This window comes from Schistocerca cancellata, chromosome 7 (genome assembly GCF_023864275.1).
Source record: "Schistocerca cancellata isolate TAMUIC-IGC-003103 chromosome 7, iqSchCanc2.1, whole genome shotgun sequence".
Lineage (NCBI taxonomy): Eukaryota > Metazoa > Arthropoda > Insecta > Orthoptera > Acrididae > Schistocerca > Schistocerca cancellata.
Window position 1 is genome coordinate 390,284,255 of NC_064632.1, and position 25,442 is coordinate 390,309,696.

A 25,442-nucleotide genomic window follows, 5' to 3' on the forward strand; every position below is an offset into this window, starting at 1 on the left:
GGGGAAATGCAATCACTCAACAAATAAGATTGCTCAAAAATCACCTGTCCGACCCGTTCTAGAATATGACTCGGCGCATGGGACCCTCACCAGATAGGACGTTGAACATAAACAGGGGAGGTCAGCATGGATGGTCACAAGTTTGTTTGACCCATGGCAGAATATCACAGAGATGCTGAAGAAACTGAATTGGCATACAGTATATGATAGACGCAAACTACCCCGAGAAAGCATGTATAAAAATTTTCAAGAACTGCAACAAAATGATGACTCCAGGAATATGTTACAATCTCCTGCTTATTGGTCCCATGGGAATCGTGAGGTGCAGATTAGATTAATTATAGAGTGCACAGAGGCATTTAGAAAGTCATTTTTCCCGGGCTCTATACATGAGTGGAACGGGAAAAAGCCTTAGCAACTGGTATAATAGGACATACTCTGTGCCATGCACCTGACAGTGGCTCGCGGAGTGTGGATATAATAGTAGCTGACTGATGCGAGACTGCTGTCCACGCGATACGGAGTCTAGGAAAAATGGTTCAAATGGCTCTAAGAACTATGGGACTTAACATCTGAGGTCATCAGTCCCCTAGACTTAGAACTACTTAAACCTAACTAACCCAAGGACAACACACACATCCATGCCCGAGGCAGGATTCGAATCTGCGACCGTAGAAGCAGAGCGGTTGCGGACTGAAGCGCCTAGAACCGCTCGGCCACAACGGTCGGCGGAGTCTAGGAGCTGAGGAACTTGGAAACTCTGTGCCAGATCGGGTCGAACCGGGACCCTTGCCTTTTGCCGGCATAGTAGTCACTGACTGGCTCTTCAGGCACAATTTACAACACTCCTTCGCAGTTTCAGTTCTACCAATACTGCTCTCCTATTTCCCAAAATATCTGAAGAGCTCTCCTGGATGTGTTGCCAGACTGATTCCACTGGAAGGCATGGCATCATAAAGAAATTTTCTAACAGAACAGAGTTGTGTGTGGGAGCGTTACTCGAACTCGGACCACTGCTTTTGAGCTATTCACGTACGACTCAAGGCTACTTTAGGAAAATTTCGCTCTCGTGTTTCTGATATGCCTTGTTGTTTACCTTTCTTCTGCGAATTCGCAGCTTGTGACGTCTTCACGGTTCCACTGAATGTTACGGGTCGAAAAAGTCCACTTTGATGACCTTCTACCTGCGACCGGTGGATCGCTAGACGCGCTGTGATTGCTCCACGAAGAACGCAAAGGTTCTCGCAATGGAAAAGTCTGAAGGTAAACCACTGCCGCTCAACGGGACGTGACGGGTTTGCCAGCTGGTGCGGTGCTTTGCAGCCACTGCCCTTCCGGACGACGGCTCGCTTCTGGCGTAGCAGCCAGTCGCAGCTACTGGTTGTGGAAGGTCAGTTGTCGATTAATGCCACCTAGCAGACACCAACATACGAGGGCTGACTATAAAATAACGTGACTGTTGCCGTAGAACGTTGTGTTTCAAAAGCATACACATTTAGTCACTCTCAATATACTCCCAACCTCTATCACTACAACGTTCCATGCGAATTTTCCATTGATGGAAACGGTGATGGAAGTCTACCTCTGCGAGCTCCGTGATGACACCTGCCGCTTTTTCTTTCACTGCTACAACGAACTGAAATCTTGTTTCTTCTAATCCAGATTTGACGCTGAGGAATTGATAAGTCACATTGTGCCACACTGGGTGCTGTACTTCGCTAGAACCCCCTTAAGAGACAATGCGGTATATTTCTTGATGAAAACCCATGACTTGTTCTTCCACGATTAGGGGCGTTATCCTGTTATTTTCTCACGTCGTTGACTAAGAATCTCAAGGTAGCAATGTACGAGGCGTGTTTTTTAAGTAAGTATCGTTTTGAAATAAAAAAAAAAGAAGTGCAAAGATATCTCAATATTTTTATTTTTACATGAAAGCCGGTACCTTAATATACTTTTCTACATAATTTACGTCAATATTGAGGCACTTGTCATAACGTTGTACCAGTTTTTGAATACCCTCCTCATAGAAGTCTGCCGCCTGACTTGTTAACAACTGCATCACCACTGTTTTGACTTCGTCATCGTCTTGAAGACGCTGACAGCCCAGGTGTTTCTTCAAGTGCAGGAACAGATGGTAGTCACTGGACGCAAGATCGGGGCTGTACGCCGGATGATCTAGAGTTTCCCATCGAAAAGATGTGATGAGATCTTTGGTCTGATTCGCCACATGCGGACGGGTTCCCATAGAAAAGATGTGATGAGATCTTTGGTCTGATTCGCCACATGCGGACGGGCATTGTTGTTGTTTTTGGGGGAGATTACAGACAACGAGGTCATCGGTCTCATCGGATTAGGGAAGGACAGGGAAGGAAGTCGGTCGTGCCCTTTCAAAGGAACCATCCCGGCATTTGCCTGGAGCGATTTAGGGAAATCACGGAAAAACTAAATCAGGATGGCCGGAAGCGGGATTGAACCGTCGTCCTCCCGAATGCGAGTCCAGTGTGGTAACCACTGCGCCACCTCGCTCGGTCTCGGGCATTGTCTTGCAGCAAAACGATGCCCTTGCTCAACTTCCATGGACTGTTGTTTTGATTCTGGTGTGACGTAGGCCACTCATGTTTCATCGCCCGTAACAATTTGGCTTAAGAAATCATCACCATCGCTGTGGTACCGCTCAAGGAAAGTCAATGCACTGTCTAAACGTTTGGTTTTATGCACATCCGTCAACATTTTCGGTACCCAACGTGCGCAGAATTTTCGGTAGTTAAAGTGCCATACAAAACACTACGAGAAACATTAGGAAAGTCATCCCGCAAGGAGGAAATCGAAAAGCGTCCGTTTTCTCTCTCAACTTATTGTCCACTTCTTGCACCAAATTTTCATTAACGACCGAAGGACGCCCACTCCGTTGTTCATCATGCACATTTGTGCGGCCATCTTTAAATGCTCTCAACCACTTCCTTACCATTCCATCACTCACAATGTTTGCTCCGTAAACTGCACAGATCTCACGATGAATATCGATCGCTTTTAGGTCTTTAACACTAAGAAATCTTATAACAGCCCGTACTTCACAGTCGGCGAGTCTCACTATTATCAGAGACATCTTAAACAGTCAGTACACAACGTAAACAAGGAAGAATCAGATTGTAATGGCGTCAAAGGGTAGATTAAGGTACAGGCTTTCATGCAAAAATAAAATTATTGAGATATCTTAGCACGTCTTTTTTAAATTTCAAAACAGTACTTACTTAAAAAACACGTCTCGTAGATCAATAGACGGACCTTTAGGAACCTACTGGAGATACACAGTTCCGTGAATGATTTGCTTGTTCGGGCTCTACTCGCTCTGGGTGAAATTCGGCCGTTACGTGGATGGACTGACGCTTAATTTCTGTATCACAAGTGAAAAACCAATAATTCTCATATATTATCAATCCTTCCAAGAAATTAGGATCATTTTCAGCGGTGTTCAAAGCGTCAGTACAAACATTTTCACGAGCTTCTTTTTGTTGTATAGTGAGAATCCGGCACGTATCACACGCACTTCTCTCATGTTAAACTGATTATGTAAAATTTGCCTTACACAATCTTTATCAGTTCCAAAAGTAACAGCAATCGATAGAATACACAGCAGACGGTCAGATCGAAACAGATTACCTAGTTTTTCGATATTTTCATCTGTTCCTGATGTTGAAGGCATCTCGAGCGTGGGTCATCTTCAACGTCTTTTCGGCCATCCTGGAAACAATTCAACCCCTCAAAAGCTCGCGTATGTGATAAACAGGAACATATAGGTTTCCGTAACAGTTATTTTTTCCAAGATTCATGTGAAACTTCCGGACAGTTCGTTGCTCTGTTATTACACATATCATTTTTCCGACAAAACAAAACATCAGAGGCCAGAGCCAAACTGATTTGTCTAAAGACAACAGAGATGCTGCATTTGACTGAAGAGACTTCATGATTCACAGCCTCTGGTGGTTCATCTTTGGCGCATGCGTACATACTCTGAGACATCAGTCCCGTTATTTTACAGTCACATCTCGTACATGGATACGACGATATCCATTACTATTTGATCGGTGCATAAATTCGAAGCGTTTTTCTTTTGCATGTTACTTTTCCGGTTGCCATGATTTTATTTATCAATTGGCTTTTTTTATTCGTACTTCACTGTTGCTATTTGAGTTTACTTATTGTCATTTTGTCGTTTGGAGATAGTGAGTGGAGTTGTGGACGATAGAAAATAGAGTGCCAAGAGGAAAAATCGGAACGTTTTCGACACATTCTACTGTTTAGTCCATACAGTGTTGTCAGCAGCGGAGGCAGCCAGAAACATTTTCACCGTGTATGGGAATAATGCCGTTGGACAAAGCAAGACAAGAAAATGTTTTCGTTTTAAGGAGGATCGTTTTGACTTCGTGACTACGTTCAGAAGGACCTTCGGGATTTGCCCTAGTGTAATAGAACCCATGGTCAAATGACAAAAAATTTGTGCAACCGATGTTTACATTCTGTAAATAATATGGAAAATTATATTACACATTGTCACCTTAAAAGTTTGTTTGCTATTACGTAAATTATTTTACAATGCGTATTGAGATCTTTTAAGATGTGTTTTACTTGTCGTACAAATTTATAATGATCATATATCTTTCAAGTGGAAACAGCGGGGAAGATACACAGAATTATTATAACAAGGAAAGTTGTTTACAAGTTTTGGAGTTATAAATACAGAATGTGCGCACGTAACGCTAGGAGAGGGAGGAGAAACTGTGTGTAGCTTATGTCTAGCTACATTTTTGCCATTTTTGAGTTGTACTGCCGTAAGATACACCGAGCCAAGATCTATTTTACTATCAAACAAGCGTAACTCTGTGTTAATTGGTTTTTGTTTTAGCTACCAACAGATCTACATTTTACAAAAAATAAAAAGGATAAGCCAGACATGCGATTTGGTCCATTTTCGGATTGCAAGATGTAGTGTTAATTTCTTAAACGAAACAGTTCTTACGTTTATCTGATCCTGACAGAAATGTTAGAAGCTGCTTTTCCTGCTACTTCTTTGTGCAGCACTGTCGTCGCCGCTCAGTTACAGCGAGGAAATGCGACTTTCTGGAAAGGAAAATAAATATTTATTGAATCATGAATGGGTTAGCGAGTAGGCCGGCCGGTGTGGCCAAGCGGTTATAGGCGCTTCGGTCTGGAACTGCGCGACCGCTACGGTAGCAGGTTCGAATCCGGCCTCGGGCATGGATGTGTGTGATGTCCTTAGGTTAGTTAGGTTTAAGTAGTACTAAGTTCTAGGGGGCTGATGACCTCAGATGTTAAGTCCCATAGTGCTCAGAGCCATTTGGGTAGCGAGTAAATAAGAGCGTAATGGAGTCCAGAGGCAGAATGATGCTGAAAATTGCCAGGAGAAGGAATGAAATTTTTTGAGGTATTTTCCAAGTATTGTAAACTCTTTCATAGTGTATATTTTTCGACGGTAGGTGTTATTAGTGTTGTTGTTGGTATTATTACAGTTGTTCAAAATGGTTCAAATGAGCACTATGGGACTTAACTTCTGAGGTCATCAGTACCCTAGAACTTAGAACTACTTAAACCTAACTAACCTAAGGACATCACACACATCCATGCCCGAGGCAGGATTCGAACCTGCGACCGGAGCAGTCGAGCGGTTCCAGACTGTAGCGCCTAGAACCGCTCGGCCTCTCTGGCCGGCATTACAGTTGTTATTGTTACAACTGTTGCAGTTGTTTCTATAGCTGAGGAAGAATTGTAACATGAAAACGAGCCGGCCGCGGTGGTCTAGCGGTTCTAGGCGCTCAGTCCGGAACCGCGCGACTGCTACGGTCGCAGGTTCGAATCCTGCCTCGGGCATGGATGTGTGTGATGTCCTTAGGTTAGTTAGGTTTAAGTAGTTCTAAGTTCTAGGGGACTGATGACCACAGATGTTAAGTCCCATAGTGCTCAGAGCCATTTGAACCATTTTGAATCATGAAAACGATGAAGAGGTGGTTAGGATCAGTTCGTGGATCAGTTTAGTTAGAGCTCACAAGACAGTTTACTGTCAGTCGTCTTTCCTGCGCACCAGTCATGACTGGGACAGGGAAGTGGAGAGTGAATACTGGTACCACAAAATGCTCTCCTCCAAATGCTTCAGGTGGTTGCAAGAGTACAAGTGTAGAAGCGTAGCGGTCTCTCTTGCTCTGACCGTGAACCCGGTTGCGACACTACTATCGGTGTCTGTGTGCTGCACAGCGAACCGGCGTTACGGCGAGAAGGTCCCACTAGCCGCATAACGCGCACAAGGCTAACAAGATTTCACTAGACGTTCGATAACAACATACCGCCAGTAAACAGCCTGCCTCTAAAAACAGCAAAACCCAGGTAAGGCAGTATTTTGTCTGCAGACACTGATTTTTCAAATAACTACGCTACTGGCCATTAAAATTGCTACACCACGGAGATGATGTGCTGCAGACGCGAAATTTAACTGACAAGGAAAAGATACTGTGATATGCAAATGATTAGCTTTCCAGAGCATTCACACAAGGTTGGCGCCGGTGGCGACACCTACAACGTGCTGACACGAGGAAAGTTTACAACCGATTTCTCATACACAAACAGCAGCTGACCGCCGTTGCCTGGTGAAACGTTGTTGTGATGCCTCGTGCAAGGAGGAGAAATGCGTACCATCACGTTTCCGACTTTGATAAAGGCCGGATTGTAGCCTATCGCGATTGCAGTTTTTCGTATCGCGACATTGTTGCTCGCGTTCGTCGAGATCCAATGACTGTTAGCAGAATATGGTTCAAATGGTTCAAATGGCTCTGAGCGCTATGGGACTTAACTGCTACGGTCATCAGTCCCCTAGAACTTAGAACTACTTAAACCTAACTAACCTAAGGACAGCACACAACACCCAGCCATCACGAGGCAGAGAAAATCCCTGACCCTGCCGGGAACCGAACCCGGGAACCCGGGCGTGGGAAGCGAGAACGCTACCGCACGACCACGAGATGCGGGCAGCAGAATACGGAATCGGTGAGTTCAGGAGGGTAATACGGAACGCCGTGCTAGATCCCAACGGCCTCGTATCAGTAGCAGTTGAGATGACAGGCATCTTATCCACATGGCTGTAACGGATCGTGCAGCTACGTCTCGATCCATGAGTCAACAGATGGGGACGTCTGCAAGACAAGAACCATCTGCACGAGCAGTTCGACGACGTTTGCAGCAGCATGGACTATCAACTCGGAGATCATGGCTGCGGTTACCCTTGACGCTGCATCACAGACAGGAGCTCCTGCGATGGTGTACTCAACGACGAACATGTGTGTACGAATGGCGAAACGTCATTTTTTCGGATGAATCCAGGTTCTGTTTACAGCATCCGTGTTTGGCGACATCGCAGTGAACGCACATTGGAAGCGTGTATTCGTCATCGCCATACTGGCGTATCATCCGGCGTGACGGTATAGGGTATCATTGGTTACACGTCTCGGTCACCTCTTGTTCCCATTGACGGCACTTTAAAAGTGGACGTTACATTTCAGATGTGTTAAGACCCGTGGCTCTACCCTTCATTCGATACTGCGAAACACTATATTTCAGCAGGATAATACACGACCGCATGTTGCAGGTCCTGTACGGAAATGTTCGAATGCTGCCCTGGCCAACAGATTCTCCAGATCTGTCACCAATTGAAAACGTCTGGCCAATGGTGGCCGAGCAACTGACTCGTCACAATACTCTTGATGAACTGTGGTGTCGTGTTGAAGCTGCATGGGCATCTGTACCTGTACACGCCATCCAAGCTCTGTCTGACTCAATGCCCAGGTGTATCAAGTCCGTTATTATGGCCAGAGGCGCTTGTTCTTGCTACTTATTTCTCAGGACCTATGCACCCAAATTGCGTGAAAATCTAATCATATGTCAGTTGTAGTATAATATATTTATCCAATGAATAGCCGTTTATCATCTGCATTTCTTCTTGGTGTAGCAATTTTAATGGCCAGTAGCGTATTTTATAACGTTTTGTGATGTCACCGTATCCCAACGTGCTCGTATCGTTAGTCTCCCGTTACAACGTACAGCCATACGCAGATGTCTATTTCTACATCAACACTCCGCAAGCCACCTTATAGGTGTGGCGGATTGTTCTCTGGTACCACTAGCAGATCTGTCTTTGCTGTTTAATTTGCGAATGACACAAGGAAAGAATGATTGTCGGTAAGCCAACGTATCGTTAGTCTCCCGTTACAACGTACAGCCATACGCAGATGTCTATTTCTACATCAACACTCCGCAAGCCACCTTATAGGTGTGGCGGATTGTTCTCTGGTACCACTAGCAGATCTGTCTTTGCTGTTTAATTTGCGAATGACACAAGGAAAGAATGATTGTCGGTAAGCCAACGTATTACATCCAGTTTCTTGTACTGGCCATTTCGCGAGATGTATGCGGCTGGAAGTGAGACGGCTATTCGGATACGAAAGTCCGACCGGTCGCGAAATGGAAACCACAGTGAAAATCTTATAAAGCTTGGCACAGATGTGTTGGCCAGTGTCTCTAGTATACCTGCCGGTGGCGTCGCGTCACTCTTTTCAGTTCTGAGCACACAGTGAGCATGCAAAGATGTCTGTAACAGTAACATCTCCCGCCAAGTACAGGTCCTCACTGCGAAGATTTGCCTGATTTCATGTAACCCTACATAACGTAACCGTCATACATGTTCTTCTTCATGACAATCCTCGACCACACACTTCACGGACAATGAGGTCGTCCCTGCAGTGTACTGTGGGAAGTGTTTGATCACCCACACCATACAGACTGGACTTAGCACCCTCCGATGTTAATCTCTGCTCACATGAACTGCTGGCTGTGAAGACAGCGGTTCAGTACAGATAATGACCTGCAGATCAGCGTGCAGAAGTGGCGGAAAGCACAGGCGGCTGACTTCTATACCGAGGATACAGCAAAGTTGGTACAACGCTACGACAAACGTCTAAGTCGGAGGGCCGACTACATAGAGACGTAGCTGGGAGGTATAGCAAACTTCTGGAAATAAAACGTTTTTGATTTTCACTGTGGTTTCCATTTCGCGACTGACCGGGTCTTCCTTTCCGTATAGTGTTCATAGTATGTTGTCCGCCTCTTCCCGGCACGTACTCTGTCGGCGTTTCAGTGGTAAACCTCTCCGTGATGCACAACGCCTCCCTTGTAGATTTTGCTGAGCAACTTCAAACGATCCCCTGACGGAACGCACCGTTCTTCGTTAGATCTTATCTACTATTAATCCATCCTTATAAGGATCGCATATTAATGAGCAATAATCAAGAGTTGATGGCAGTTGTAAGAGTCGAGGGGCATGAAAGAGAAGCAGTGGTTGGGAAGGGAGTAAGACAGGGTTGTAGTCTCTCCCCGATGCTATTCAATCTGTATATTGAGCAAGCAGTAAAGGAAACAAAAGAAAAATTCGGAGTAGGTATTAAAATCCATGGAGAAGAAATAAAAACGTTGAGGTTCGCCGATGACATTGTAATTCTTTCAGAGACAGCAAAGGACTTGGAAGAGCAGTTGAACGGAATGGATAGTGTCTTGAAGGGAGGATATAAGATGAACATCAACAAAAGCAAAACGAGGATAATGGAATGTAGTCGAATTAAGTCGGGTGATGTTGAGGGTATTAGATTAGGAAATGAGACACTTAAAGTAGTAAAGGAGTTTTGCTATTTGGGGAGCAAAATAACTGATGATGGTCGAAGTAGAGAGGATATAAAATGTAGACTGGCAATGGCAAGGAAAGCGTTTCTGAAGAAGAGAAATTTGTTAACATCGAGTATAGATTTAAGTGTCAGGAAGTCATTTGTGAAAGTATTTGTATGGAGTGTAGCCATGTATGGAAGTGAAACATGGACGGTCAATAGTTTGGACAAGAAGAGAATAGAAGCTTTCGAAATGTGGTGCTACAGAAGAATGCTGAAGATCAGATGGGTGGATCACATAACTAATGAGGAAGTATTGAATAGGATTGGGGAGAAGAGAAGTTTGTGGCACAACTTGACCAGAAGAAGGGATCGGTTGGTAGGACATGTTCTGAGGCATCAAGGGATCACCAATTTAGTATTGGAGGGCAGCGTGGAGGGTAAAAATTGTAGGGGGAGACCAAGAGATGAATACACTAAGCAGATTCAGAAAGATGTAGGTTGCAGTAGGTACTGAGAGATGAAGAAGCTTGCACAGGATAGAGTAGCATGGAGAGCTGCATCAAACCAGTCTCAGGACTGAAGACGACAACAACAATCAAGAGTTGTTATGACAAGTGTTTTGTAAGCTACTTCTTTCGTTGATGAAGTGCCTTTCGTTAAGATTCTTCCAACAAAAATCAGTTTGGTATCTGCTTTTCCTGCGTTGTTAAGAGCTCATTCCACTTTAGATTGCTCCAGATGATTACACAAAATTATGTTACGGTAGTTAGGGTCTCCAGAGATTTGTCACCAATAGTGAAATGGTACAGTAGTGGATTTCTTCACCCATTTATGCGTAGTATCATACATTCATTTTAGTTCAGGGCGCATTGCCAGTTCCTGCGCCGGTCACGAATGCACTGCAGATATTCTGGACTTGTTAACTTCCTATAGACAACTGTACTATTTGCGAACGGCCCTTTGGAGCTCCAGAAGTTATTCAGTCGATAACTTACGTGTATTGTCAACAATAGCTGTCCTATCACACTCTCATGGTGCATACTTCAAATTATCTCTACATCTGTCGATTTTGTTCCGTTAAGAGCGATGTGTTAGGTTCTAGCTGTAAAGGAAATCCTTAATCCAGCCACAAATCTGGTCAAAAACTCGATGAGCTTGGTTTTTCACTAAGTGAATGTGCGGGACCATATCAAATGCCCCCATGAAGTCAAGAATGGACTCGCACATTCAAACAAATACGTTATATATTATACCGGAATAAATGTGAACCTGTTGGTGAATATAATTTAAGAAAGGCCGACTACAGGACTTTCTGGTTGTATGAGCAGCGAACTGCTGATGTAATGGGTAGGTGACAACAAGACGGAAGATTCAGGTTTGTCCTTTTCTAACTCACAACCGTTCTGCAGCCAAGAAACGGATACTATTTTAATATTAACAAGTTCTCATTCAGAGCAGGCTTTAAAAATAGACGAGGCAAACTACAGGTTTAGCTGGGTGGTTAGAAACACAAAAACAGGTATTTTAATTATACTACCGCGTTGCAAGTATTGTTACGGCGTGCAGCGTTAAGGGTAAGGTTGACGTTTTCGCTAAGTAGTTAGCGCAAGCTACACTACATAATTGTGTTTACACCTTTGTTATGAGCACAACGTCTGCCTGTTATGCAAACATAGTACCGGACCTTCCGATAAGTTCGTGAAATGTCACCGGTAAGGTTCGTAGGAACTTTCTGGTCACAATTTACCCTCTCAGTTTTAACCATGCAAAGTTCATACAGCATCTTCGTGGTTTTTAGCTGCATGCGTGCGTGTTATACTAAGTAAGACATCAGCCAAAATGGCGGCCGCCATTTCCGAATCCAAAGAACAGCTGCTTATTGCATTCTTTCGTGGAATCTAGACGAGCTAGAATAAGGATGCTCTGGAAGCGAATGACATTGCGATGTACAAATGGATGTATAGTTACTTAGCATCTGCCAAACGAAATATGATGCACTTTATCAGTAATCACCCGATTATATTGTAGGCCGGTCTCACTAAACACACGAGGAATAACTGCACACTCACAATGTGCAATGTTACAAAATTTTAGTAGGCCCATTCTTCGATGACACATGTATTGGATAAGCTCAGATTGTCAGCGAAAAACACAAGAAAATATTAATCTAAGTAAATGTCGTTGCGACGGACACCAACTTTTGCCCTGATCACTAACGAGAAGGGTTTCTGTGGGAAACTGAAGAATATCCAAGTGCCGATGTGGCAGCCATAATATGCTTACAGTGAGTTGAGAACGTCACAAGTTTCAAAAGAACTGTGCTCGCTAGGGCCTAAAAAGGAGCCCATTTCAAATCTCGCCTTTGTGTCACATAAGCCTCCAAGTGTTCGTCCTCTTCCGTATCAACAATCAATAAGTCAAGGTAAGGCTAGATGTTGATTCTTGTGGGTTTCATTCTCACTGCAACAATTTGTTTGGCAGTAGAAGGAGAACCGAATGATCAAAAGTCATGAATCCCTATGTTAAGTTCCACGTTCCCTCTCCGCCCCCTTCGTTACGTTATGTCTTCGTCTTTTCCAAACTTCTAAATTTCGTCCGGTTTTATGCCGTCATCTGTTCGTTCATTTCTGTTGTTTCATCTGTTAACACTCATTCTACCGGTCCTTTGTAGTGCACACCAGTCTAGCAATTTTTCTCCACTAGTACACCAATCCAAGTGCATACGCACGATCTGAGTTTCGTGTGGGGTGGGGGGAATTGGGCAGAATCGCGCTATTTTTGTGGAAGGGGAGAAGTGGTGGTGGATACGAAGCACAATTTCTTAGCAAATAAACTGCTCGACTACTGATAAATTGTGTTTTTCATGGGGATTGCCACATTTTAAGTATAAAATTCGAGACTGGAAATCAGTGTGCACTTTACCCCACTACATATATTCTCTCAGATAGGCGAGCACTATCGTTCATTTTGTGCCTTGGTAAAACTTGTAGTAGTCTCGATAACTTGAAAATGTATTACAATTTGTATGTTTTAATATAGTTTCCCTCCTCTTTTTCCCTAACTATTGTTACAGAAACTGGCTATGGTGGTCGTAGTACATACTCAGGTGAAAAGTCCCCTCTTCAGGTCTGGATGTACTACAATCTTTGTTCCTCACCAGACCTACAATTACCACTTCACTTTCCCAATTTATGATAACGACGTTGAAATCCGCTTATGTCCAATGGTGCTACGTTAAATTCACGGGCTCCCACTTCCTGTCTAACTCCTCCCCTTGCAACACTCGTCTCTCCTCGTCCGCCCCCCTCCCCCTCCTCAACTTCTTAAAACTGCACACTTATATGCCAACAAGTTATCCGCGTTTTTTTGTTTAAATCGTTCACGAGAATGTCAGGTCACGGCCGACTCTTTCTCTAGTTTTTGTCCGACTGCGATAGCGTGCCATCTCTGGCGACCTCCTTATCAGCAGGACGTAGCCATAACCAAGGGACAAAGTCGCAAATAGTTGCACTGCGGTTGGCAGCACTGCTCATCCTAGAACAACTGCTAGTAATGTCCACTGCAGAAAGGTGCTCAGTCTGTAGTAAAATCATCTGTAATTTATTACTGATCTAGATTTGAGCTAAAGCGTAGCTATCACCATTGCGTTACAGGTATATGCCAAAGTTGTATTGTAATTCGTATCGTTATAATTACACTCAGTGCATGACTACCTATAACGCACTCATGATACCTGCGCTGTTAGCTGAAATCTAGATCTGCAATAGAGTACGAATGATATTACGACCGATACTGACCTTCTTTCTGTCCTGAATTACATCACTGTGTGGGGCACAATTATTCCCATGGAATAAACGTGATGCTACAAATACTATTTCCATTTTGGAAGCTTCAATATCATGCGCATCATAAACGAAGATTCTCATCTCGGTACTTCAAACAGGTAGTTTGAGAAGTGGACCTCTAAGCTTAGTTTAAGGATGCCCACTTTTTATCTTCATTCATAGTGGCCGCAGGATCAACATGGGGTCTGTTGTTTAGGGCATGTCCGGCAGAACAGACACCACATATGTACAGAATTAACATAGTTTCATGGATGATGAAGATTGAGCCATTAGCTGAGTATTCGGCCAAAGGTGGACAACACCGATGTTACTGGCGCTGAAGTATTAGAGAGACATCGTTTCTCGGGAAAGCATCCCTTTTCTGTGAGCGCTTCTGCGGACCCTTACATGCTCAGAGATAGTACACGTAACTTTTCAAGACAATAGCTGTTGTCTGATGACGCGTCGGTCCCGTTCAGCGAGCATCCACACCGAGAACTACAATTCCAGCTGCTACGTGCAGGCATGGCGAATACTTAGCAACTGATTCAGTGTCTATTCCGTCCAACTAATCAAGCGTGCAGCATATCGTTAGACTTCATGCTTTCAGACAGAAACTGGAAATTTGTGGTAATTTCCTACGGGACCAAGCTGCAGAGGTCATCGGTCCCTAGGCTTGCATACAAGTTAATCTAATTTAAACTAACTTACGCTAAGGATAACACACACACCCATGCCCGAGAGAGGACTCGAACCTCCGACGGGGGGATCCGCGCGAACCTTGACAAGACGCCACAGACCACGCGGCCTTTCAGACGGCTTTGGGTTGTCGTAGCTCTCTTAATCGCCTGGTCTACGTTTCATAAAAGTCACACTTAAAATCGAGTTTCGTTTTATATGGGTTCCTGCATAGATTGTCGAAAAATATTAACAAACGAGATCTTGGAAAATATTTGTAATATTTGTATGTTTTTCTCAATAACTCAGGAGAAGACAAATGAAGGACTGTCAGAGCGAAATTTGGAGATGACGAGCTACCAGTGCGTGATAATGTTCAGAGTATCCTGCAGTACTGTATAACGTTAAATTAATATTTGAACAAAAAAAAAAATCAAAAACACTGATAATGGCACAAAAGTGCTGAAACAGGTGTGTGTGTGTGTGTGTGTGTGTGTGTGTGTGTGTGTGTGTGTGTGTGAGTGTGTGTGTTTTCCTAAACATGTTTGAGCACCTTTATGCCGTCATCAATGGGTTTTCTTTATTCAAATCTTAATTTAACACAATACGGTACTGCAGGATCCTCTGAACATTATCACATAGTGGTAGCTCATCATCTGCAAATATATACCCAAACGGTGTTTTGCATAGCAGGCGGGTCTTATATCCAAAAATAATATCTGTAGAGTTTTGGTAGCTGAAAATTTCCGATAACTGATGTCTATCTTCAAACCTCTGCTTGACATTCAGATTTTTCAACGGTTCCGTGGCACTCTTCAGTGAGTCAAACAAACGAGTGACGATTCTTGCTGCCCTTCTCTGCATACGATCAACATCCCCTGTTAGGCCTTCTTTGTCTGGGCCCCACCTGCTTGATAAATATTTTAAGATGCGACGCACAAGTGATTTCTAATAGTATCTCCTTTTGAGTAACCTTACTATGGACCAAATTCTGCCGCCTGCTCTGCCTGGGTAAGCCTAAGTGAACATTTCATTCCATGTTCATACAAGATGTTACCGGCAAGTCTTTCTGTGAGTGTACTGATTCCAATAGTGAATCGTTGATGTAAGCGCAGGATAACACTATTCTGCGTTATGGGAACTATATAATTTTACATTTTTGAAGATTTAAGAGAAGTTGCCAATCTTCGTACCATTTTCAAATCTTATTACGGTTTAAATGGGTATTTGAGCAGCTTTTTTTTTTTCAAATAGTAATTCAACATAGATAGAAGTGTCATCTAGAAAAAGATGTGTAGATCTCGTTAAGAGTTGGTTCAAAATATTCTGAGTTCCAACATTAACACGGAGTCCTAACACCAAATATGAACTAGTAAACCAGAAAACGGCTTGGTTTACTGTATTGTCAGCTGTGTGCAGTAGTTGACTATGGACATTTTGTGTTGTACCTATAAAGAGTGCCCGCCCGGTAGGAGCGCCTGGTCCCCGGCACGAATCCGCCCGGCGGACTTGTGTAGAGGTCTGATGAGACGGCCAGTCTGTGGATGGTTTTTAGGCAGTTTTACATCTGGTTCGGCGAATGCGGGCTGGTTCCCCTTATTCCGCCTCAGCTACACTATGTCGGCCACCGGGGGGGATCCACCCGGGGCCGAACCGCACAATAATCCTGAAAGAGTGGTTCGGTGTGGGGCGACGGAGGGGTGAAGTGGACTGCGGTAGTCGTCGTGGGGTTGTGGACCATTGCTGCTGCAGCGGGGACGGAACCTCTCCGTTGTTTGTAGGCCCTCGGTTAACATACAATACAATATAATACAATACCTTTAAAGAGTACGTAATTTGTAACTACGGTCATATGCGATCTGAGCAGAGAAAAAATTACCAAACATCTTTCTGATCAAATAATGTGCGAAGCTGGACTCATTCCTTAACGAATCACGCTTTCAAATTGTATACGATTCGCGTCACGTCGATGAGAGAGAGGGTGGCCTTCGAATTATTCACAAGAGTTGCCTTAGAATAAAATAACGTTCTCTCGCACTGTTAATCAATAGACTGAACACGAAACATCTTCTTTTGAATCAACAAAATTGGCTAAAAAATATTGTATGACCCCGAAATTTAAAATTATAAGTACGTCAATTTCTGTTCCCACTTGCACATCGGGCTTCGTCAAATAAAAATTTTGCAGGTTCTATGTGACAAACATAAGTTGTCCTTATCTCAATAAGATGCTCTCAATGGCGGCTAACACAAATGGCGACCAAGCCGGCTAATTCTGTTCACCAAAAACTCTCCACTTTTTCCTTGATATGAGCTAATAAAACATAATAATAATATTAAAATGATGTATCACAACACAGTATAGGAACTGCATTACAACTTATTATTTAACAGAACTTACATGGGCTGTATGTCTCTTCACTTACAAGCGACAGGGAAAGATAAGAACCGGTCACACGAGAGAATAAAAAACAAGTGATACAACGCCAACAGAGATTCTCCCTTCTTATTCGCGGATATAATAAGTCAGCATTATTATGCTTTAGGTCCAGATAGTAACCGAGTCCTTTGCTCGTAATAGCAGCATTATTTCCACTTCAGTAAAACATCACTGTCTTTTCAAATTGAGTTTTGCAGACTAGAAAACAAAAAATTGCAGACAGTGTTCATTACGCCAAGGTCAAACATTAAGAACTGTTGATTACGAAAGGACTGCTTATGTCATCCATGGCTCTACAGTCACGCTATTTTATGTGAGAAAAGCTAAACTAAACTCCACCCGAACAGGTCATGAAGGTCTCAGCCCAAAGGCATCAATGGGTGTGGATGTGGAGGGGCATGAGGTCAGTACACCGCTCTTCCGGCCGTTGTCAGTTTTCATGACCGGAGCCGCTACTTCCCCATCAAGTAACTCGTCAATCGGCGTCACAAAGTCTGAGAGCACCCCGCTTGTCAAAAGTGCTCTGCAGACCGGACGGCCACCTATCCACGTGCTAGCCAAACCCAACAGAACTTAAATTTGTGATCTTACGGGAACCGTTGTTACCAATGCTGCAGAGCCATTGGCTCTATTTTATGTGACAGCTGGTCTTCTTGTCTTCTTACGCCAAACATTGCTTTTTCTTATCATGGAGAATTAAAAACATTATTTCAGACCCAGCCTTCTAATATCTGTACTGACGTTTCATGTGGGACATTGTGGGATGGAGTATAATTACATGACTGTACAGTGCTGTAAGTTAGTTTGCATCTTCTCTACTCTGGAAAAAAATATGGTGTATGTGATAGTACGGTGTTAATTCTCGAAAACAAGGGGTAATAGCTTGCGAATATGTAGCTACTCACTGTTGACTGCATTGTACAATGACCACCACACAGAGTATAAATAATCGTTGGTATGTACTGCGTACTTCTTTCAGCGTTTATCGATAACTATGACGGCGGAGCTCGTCCTTCGTTCTGAAAGGCAGCGAGCAGCACGCGGAGAAACCAGAGACCGCATCCCAATCGCTCTGTGACAACATTTGCGTAACGATGGCTAGCGGGGGCCTTGCGCTAACGCTTATCTGACAACTGCTTGCCTTATCTTCGGAACAGAAAACTTTTGTTCGTTCTTAGCTTTGATTTGGTACTATTTCAGTTTATGAAAAATGCAAGAATCACGTATTTCCCACCTCTCTCTTTGACGTATGTAGTCTCAAGAAACTTGGATAGCCAAACGAAACTCACTAAGTTGCGTTCGATTGAAGTTTTGATGGTAAGAGGCACGGCATTTTCTCTCATAGCTTTTAACGAAAAAGGATATAGACGTTGAAAACATTTTTACATAGAAGGCTCGAGACGAAGTGTTTTGCAGAATTGGATGACTAACTGTGACGCATGAGTGGAACTTGTTTATCTACAATGTGAGGGCTACATACACTAGCGCACAATTGAGCTCCGTAAAATAGCGCAAAACAGGAAGGCTCATTCACATGACCACTGTCTTAGGAAATACGACGCCAGTGACATAAGAATATCCATGATCCTGTTGTGGAAAGTTTTATGCTGTAAGTAAGATTGTGGCTGTCCTAAACAGCCTTAGTGATAGTCCAGGTTAGTAGTTTCAGACAAGCCATGCTCAATACTTTCCCTCCCCAGACTGTAACTGAGCTGGTATTATATTTGTAATGCCATTAGTAGCAATAAAACGCTATTCTGTAAAGAAAAGAAAAGTATTTTTACATAAGTACTGAGCATAATTTACAGTGAGATTTCCTGTGTTCTCTAAAGTGTTATCTTCCTTTAATACACATCGTGTTAAAGGCGCTGCAGTCTGGAGCCGCAAGACCGCTACGGTCGCAGGTTCGAATCCTGCCTCGGGCATGGATGTTTGTGATGTCCTTAGGTTAGTTAGGTTTAACTAGTTCTAAGTTCTAGGGGACTAATGACCTCAGCAGTTGAGTCCCATAGTGCTCAGAGCCAATACAGATCGTGAAGGAACTGTATTTACCTTTTTTCATGTTACACGTGGAACCTCTCGAATCTGTAGGTGCATGTAAGAATTCCAGTAAATGAGTACAACGCTTTGTACATTAGATACTAGAAAATGGAGTAACTGGGTACTCTGGTCACTTTTATCTTCAGATACCTTAGATCGTATCTGACATGGAAATGATTTCAACTGATACAGTATAAAATAGAATTTAACTGAAAAATACAGTCCATACTACAAGATATTGACAGTATGTAACAGGTTTCCTCGGTGCACCAGAAGGCGGTGGCGCACACAACCAGTAACTACCCGACAATGCTTTGCTGCACAGTAACTGAAGACAACGCTACAGTGTTGATGTTGAGCGTAATTTCTTTCCCCTTTATAATATGCTGGAAAACAGATTACAGCTTACCAGTATCTTGGGAATATAATTAAAATAACGATAAATAATCAGTGACTGTTTTTTCGACAGTAAAGAGACATCATTTGCAACAGTGGTAAATTCTCAGGTAGAGAGTGTCGCGTATCCATCACAGCTTAATCCCACCCGCAATGCCTATCAATGCTGTTGTTATCATTCCCGTTAATGGCCGTCACTTTATTGGAAAATAATTCACTTTCAAACAATTTAGATGGCTATATTGTTTTGAAGCTCACAATCGCTTCGTGCTAGTGCACAATGTATGCTAACCTTATACATTACAGAAAAGAAACATTTTTATGTGGCGATTACCTGTTTCAGTTTGATATAAAGGTCGAAATTGGCTGATAGTGCACTTTTTTTTAAAAAAAGAGACATTAGCGGAAAATCGCTACATTCAATCTGTTTTCAGAGACTTTTGGACCATCTATTAAGAAAATATCCTGCACTCAATATTTTCAATAGAAAGAAAACTAGGAGATCTACAAAATGCAAGTTCCACCGACGCAGATTTCTGTTTTTGTAGGTTACTAATTAGTAGCAGACCTCGCATAGTGATCTTGCATGGAGCGAGTAATGTTTATGTAGACACTTGATGATGATGGTGGCTGTCGAAAGTCATTTTACTAATTTTCATGGTATCGAATGATAATTACTGAGTACCATATAGCAGTTTTCATTACACAATAACTTCATTGATTAACAGTTTGCACTCTCACACAGCTCTTATGATCGAGAAGGTCATTCGAAAATGTATTTCGTTGTAGAGCGTAGTTATGTCATACAGTAGGCCTACTAATGTTTGGAACGAATTGCACTGTGCAGTGACCTTGTTGATCTGAAGGTGAATCTCTATGAGAGTTGAAACCAGCAATCAATAAACGTGTTTATTCACGATGGACTAAAATTCGGTATTAAATTACAATACGTACGTGATTTCCCATAAATGTACTTATGCTGCCAGTGTTGTTGGTCCTACAACAACAACCACTACTAGCGGGGTATGTTAGTGGCACTCTTTTTGTAATCTTCACCAGCATGCCATTATCTACTAAGTGTTTCAACTGGATAATGGTGAATATTTTCCGGAACATTGTCCAAGGGAAACAGCGATCAAATGTATATCAATAAAATTTTGCTAAAGCTGAGATTACATCTCTCTAGAAAAGCCCGCTAGGCCAGCCCAGCTCCTGTTACCATCTTGGAGCACGAGGTCTGAATATGACATACGTACAAAAGATCGAAAATGGTCACCGGTTTAAATAAAAAAAATATGCGATCAAGACTGTTTTTAGCAAAATTTTGCTGACAATGTTGAGTAGTCTAGTGGATCTATAGACATGGTTTAAAGAGACTAAGGAATTTCTTAAAAGATGGTACTCTTAGTGCAAGGAGCACAGTTTCGTGAATACTGAAGACCGATTGATTGGCTGATCAGTCTAGTGCGCTCAACGCTGATGTTATTAGGCGTCGAGTGTTAGAGAGGCGTGGTTTTTAAAGAAAACATCCTTTCTCTGCAAACGTGTTTGCTGACTGACGTGTTGGGAAACAACAGACGTAATTTTGTGACGAATCGTGGTGCATGAACCGTGGCTTAGTAGTTAGCGTCGTTGGCTGGGTAGAGCGTGCCTCCAGTTCACACCCGACCACGACGAATTAGTTACCCGTTATTTAGCATCATTTCTGGAATGTTCTGGAAATATGTTTGTAAGGCGTGTATACACTCCTGGAAATGGAAAAAATAACACATTGACACCGGTGTGTCAGACCCACCATACTTGCTCCGGACACTGCGAGAGGGCTGTACAAGCAATGATCACACGCACGGCACAGCGGACACACCAGGAACCGCGGTGTTGGCCGTCGAATGGCGCTAGCTGCGCAGCATTTGTGCACCGCCGCCGTCAGTGTCAGCCAGTTTGCCGTGGCATACGGAGCTCCATCACAGTCTTTAACACTGGTAGCATGCCGCGACAGCGTGGACGTGAACCGTATGTGCAGTTGACGGACTTTGAGCGAGGGCGTATAGTGGGCATGCGGGAGGCCGGGTGGATGTACCGCCGAATTGCTCAACACGTGGGGCGTGAGGTCTCCACAGTACATCGATGTTGTCGCCAGTGGTCGGCGGAAGGTGCACGTGCCCGTCGACCTGGGACCGGACCGCAGCGACGCACGGATGCACGCCAAGACCGTAGGATCCTACGCAGTGCCGTAGGGGACCGCACCGCCACTTCCCAGCAAATTAGGGACACTGTTGCTCCTGGGGTATCGGCGAGGACCATTCGCAACCGTGTCCATGAAGCTGGGCTACGGTCCCGCACACCGTTAGGCCGTCTTCCGCTCACGCCCCAACATCGTGCAGCCCGCCTCCAGTGGTGTCGCGACAGGCGTGAATGGAGGGACGAATGGAGACGTGTCGTCTTCAGCGATGAGAGTCGCTTCTGCCTTGGTGCCAATGATGGTCGTATGCTGTTTGGCGCCGTGCAGGTGAGCGCCACAATCAGGACTGCATACGACCGAGGCACACATGGTGTGGGGAGCGATCTCCTACACTGGCCGTACACCACTGGTGATCGTCGAGGGGACACTGAATAGTGCACGGTACATCCAAACCGTCATCGAACCCATCGTTCTACCATTCCTAGACCGGCAAGGGAACTTGTTGTTCCAACAGGACAATGCACGTCCGCAAGTATCCCGTGCCACCCAACGTGCTCTAGAAGGTGTAAGTCAACTACCCTGGTCAGCAAGATCTCCGGATCTGTCCCCCATTGAGCATGTTTGGGACTGGATGAAGCGTCGTCTCACGCGGTCTGCACGTCCAGCACGAACGCTGGTCCAACTGAGGCGCCAGGTGGAAATGGCATGGCAAGCCGTTCCACAGGACTACATCCAGCATCTCTACGATCGTCTCCATGGGAGAATAGCAGCCTGCATTGCTGCGAAAGGTGGATATACACTGTACTAGTGCCGACATTGTGCATGCTCTGTTGCCTGTGTCTATGTGCCTGTGGTTCTGTCAGTGTGATCATGTGATGTATCTGACCCCAGGAATGTGTCAATAAAGTTTCCCCTTCCTGGGACAATGAATTCACGGTGTTCTTATTTCAATTTCCAGGAGTGTATATTGTGGAATATTCGGTGTTTGCAGAAGTACTACGATTCTGTAATATTCGATGTTTGTATAAATGGCTGCACACTCCGTCCAGGATGTCAGTTCAGTTTTGACTGTACTTTGTTGTACACAGTAAACGTGCTTTAGGTGCTGTTTTACTGACGACCCTTATTTTGGATTTGGACTTGAGTGTGGTCACGACGTGAGAATAGGATTGTCAGGTTAAGAAATAACAATCGAGGAAGTGTGTGTAGGACTCCCTCTCTGAGGGTTCCGGACAAACTTAATTGCTTGTGTAGGTATTCGATGTATATACGTTTTGATGATTGAGTTTGCGAGTGCGCAAATATGTGACAAAAATGACCGTAGCGTTTGATTACATTTACTTATGAACTTCTTAAAACGCCAAGGGATCGTAGACTTTGCCGGCCGGTGTGGCCGAGCGGTTCTAAGCGCTTCAGTCTGGACCCACGCGACCGCTACGGTCGCAGGTTCGAATCCTGCCTCGGGCATAGATGTGTGTGATGTCCTTAGGTTAGTTAGGTTTAATCAGTTCTAAGTCTAGGGGACTGATGACCTCAGATGTTAAGTCCCATAGTGCTCAGAGCCATTTGAGCCATTTGATCGTAGACTTTAGTAGTTGACGTAAATTTCAACTCGATACCTCTACCCAGTGCTGAGAAAAAGGGGTCTTAACAGACGGACAGACAGGCGGACAACGAAGTGATCGTATAAGGCTCCCTTTTTAACGGCTGAGGTACGGAATCCTACAGAATTATTTGGAAATTAAAAGATGCGGTCATTTCTGTCACGTCCTTCGCTATTCGCAATCTTCCCATCAAAACCTATAGGATACTCACTGCTGGCCCATAATCATGAAATTTGGAAAGATACAATGTCTCACGGTACAAGTGAACGAAAAAAAAATCAGAAGATTGTTAATTTGTAATTATATCACACGAAAAAAATTAATTTATCATTTGCTGTCTGATTTGAAACTTAAGACTTTCTCGAGGGTTTTGGAATTCCTGAGATCGATATCTTGCCACAATCAATGTCGATAATAGGCAGAAATCGTCGAGACTGTCGATTTCCGGGATGGATGACTTGTCTATATACATAATTAAGTTTGTGTCGAAAAATCAGAGCGTGAGTTCTTACTCGCACCTGGCCAGTTGTTTCGTTTTGCTGAGGTAACACTTTGAAATGCATAAATAAATGTATGAAATCTTCAAGGAAGTGGTTTGGAAGGAAGGTAAAAGTTTGACATGTTTTGCCGTCTGTGACGTAACGAGGAAGGATTGGAGATTGGGGTTTTACGTCTTGTCATCGACCGGATGTTTAGAGAGGGAACAATAATTCTGACTGAGGAAAAGAAATCGCCGTGTCCTTGACTAAGAATCCATGTCGGTATTAGCTTTGGACTGTTTAGAACAGCTACAGAAAAACCTAAATCAGGATGGTGAGACGGGGATTTGAACATTCCAGTGTCTTTTACACCACCTCGCTCGCTGTCAGTTGGACGCGATGTGAAAGCTGCCAAAACCTCTCGGAGAATCATACTGGCATTCACCAAATGTAGAGGAACCGCAGTAAAAGAAACTGAATCTAGACGCACCGACGGGTATTGGAATCCCGCTCGTCCAGAATCCACTGTCTCACTCACGTCACGGCCTCAGTGCCAAACTTTCACCAGTCGCCGTACGAGGAGCGCCAACACTGACCTTTGCGAAAGCCGAGCGACGCGGTGTAGCCGACGTTGTCGAAGCGTATGTCGACGGGCGGCTTGGTGGGCAGGCGAGTGAAGACCTCGTTGGGCAGGCGGCTGGTGTCCCTCTTGAGCTCCCTCTTCCGGGCCGGCACCACCTGCGTCGCCTCCTGCGACTGCGGCTGCGGCTGCGGCTCGCTGCTGATGACGGACAGCTCCATGGCGGCGGCGGCGCGGCGACTGTGTGTGTGTGGGGACCGCGGCGGCCGTCCGGCCCGCACTGCCGAGCCCGGCCTGCGGACTTTGCGCGACCGGTCTCCGCCGGCGGCGAGTGGTGGGGGGCGGCGGGGGCCGCGTAGCAAGGTACCAACCGGGCACCGGTAGCAGCACGCCGCACAGTGCCGTCAGGTGCCGCAAAGCCGGTGAAGAGCCAAACCCGCCATGAATTGAGCCAAAATGCAGCACTCGGGGGTTTTCAGCGTCGCTGATTACGGATCCGAAGTCAAAATGGGGGATCTCATTTGAACCGATTTACACTCCTGGAAATTGAAATAAGAACACCGTGAATTCATTATCCCAGGAAGGGGAAACTTTATTGACACATTCCTGGGGTCAGATACATCACATGATCACACTGACAGAACCACAGGCACATAGACACAGGCAACAGAGCATGCACAATGTCGGCACTAGTACAGTGTATATCCACCTTTCGCAGCAATGCAGGCTGCTATTCTCCCATGGAGACGATCGTAGAGATGCTGGATGTAGTCCTGTGGAACGGCTTGCCATGCCATTTCCACCTGGCGCCTCAGTTGGACCAGCGTTCGTGCTGGACGTGCAGACCGCGTGAGACGACGCTTCATCCAGTCCCAAACATGCTCAATGGGGGACAGATCCGGAGATCTTGCTGGCCAGGGTAGTTGACTTACACCTTCTAGAGCACGTTGGGTGGCACGGGAGACATGCGGACGTGCATTGTCCTGTTGGAACAGCAAGTTCCCTTGCCGGTCTAGGAATGGTAGAACGATGGGTTCGATGACGGTTTGGATGTACCGTGCACTATTCAGTGTCCCCTCGACGATCACCAGTGGTGTACGGCCAGTGTAGGAGATCGCTCCCCACACCATGATGCCGGGTGTTGGCCCTGTGTGCCTCGGTCGTATGCAGTCCTGATTGTGGCGCTCACCTGCACGGCGCCAAACACGCATACGACCATCATTGGCACCAAGGCAGAAGCGACTCTCATCGCTGAAGACGACACGTCTCCATTCGTCCCTCCATTCACGCCTGTCGCGACACCACTGGAGGCGGGCTGCACGATGTTGGGGCGTGAGCGGAAGACGGCCTAACGGTGTGCGGGACCGTAGCCCAGCTTCATGGAGACGGTTGCGAATGGTCCTCGCCGATACCCCAGGAGCAACAGTGTCCCTAATTTGCTGGGAAGTGGCGGTGCGGTCCCCTACGGCACTGCGTAGGATCCTACGGTCTTGGCGTGCA

At 44.8% G+C, this 25,442-nt stretch overlaps 1 protein-coding gene across 1 annotated transcript in view; it reads right to left on the reverse strand.

Moving 5' to 3' along the window:
* The window catches only part of LOC126092144 (ATP-binding cassette subfamily G member 4), a 218,310-nt gene extending 194,100 nt beyond the window's left edge, over window positions 1-24,210 (reverse strand). The window contains exon 1 of the mRNA XM_049907611.1: window positions 23,959-24,210. Coding sequence (XP_049763568.1) covers window positions 23,959-24,163 — 205 coding nt within the window. The 5' untranslated portion in view covers window positions 24,164-24,210. The remainder of the gene's footprint in view (window positions 1-23,958) is intronic.
* Window positions 24,211-25,442: the final 1,232 nt, after the last annotated feature.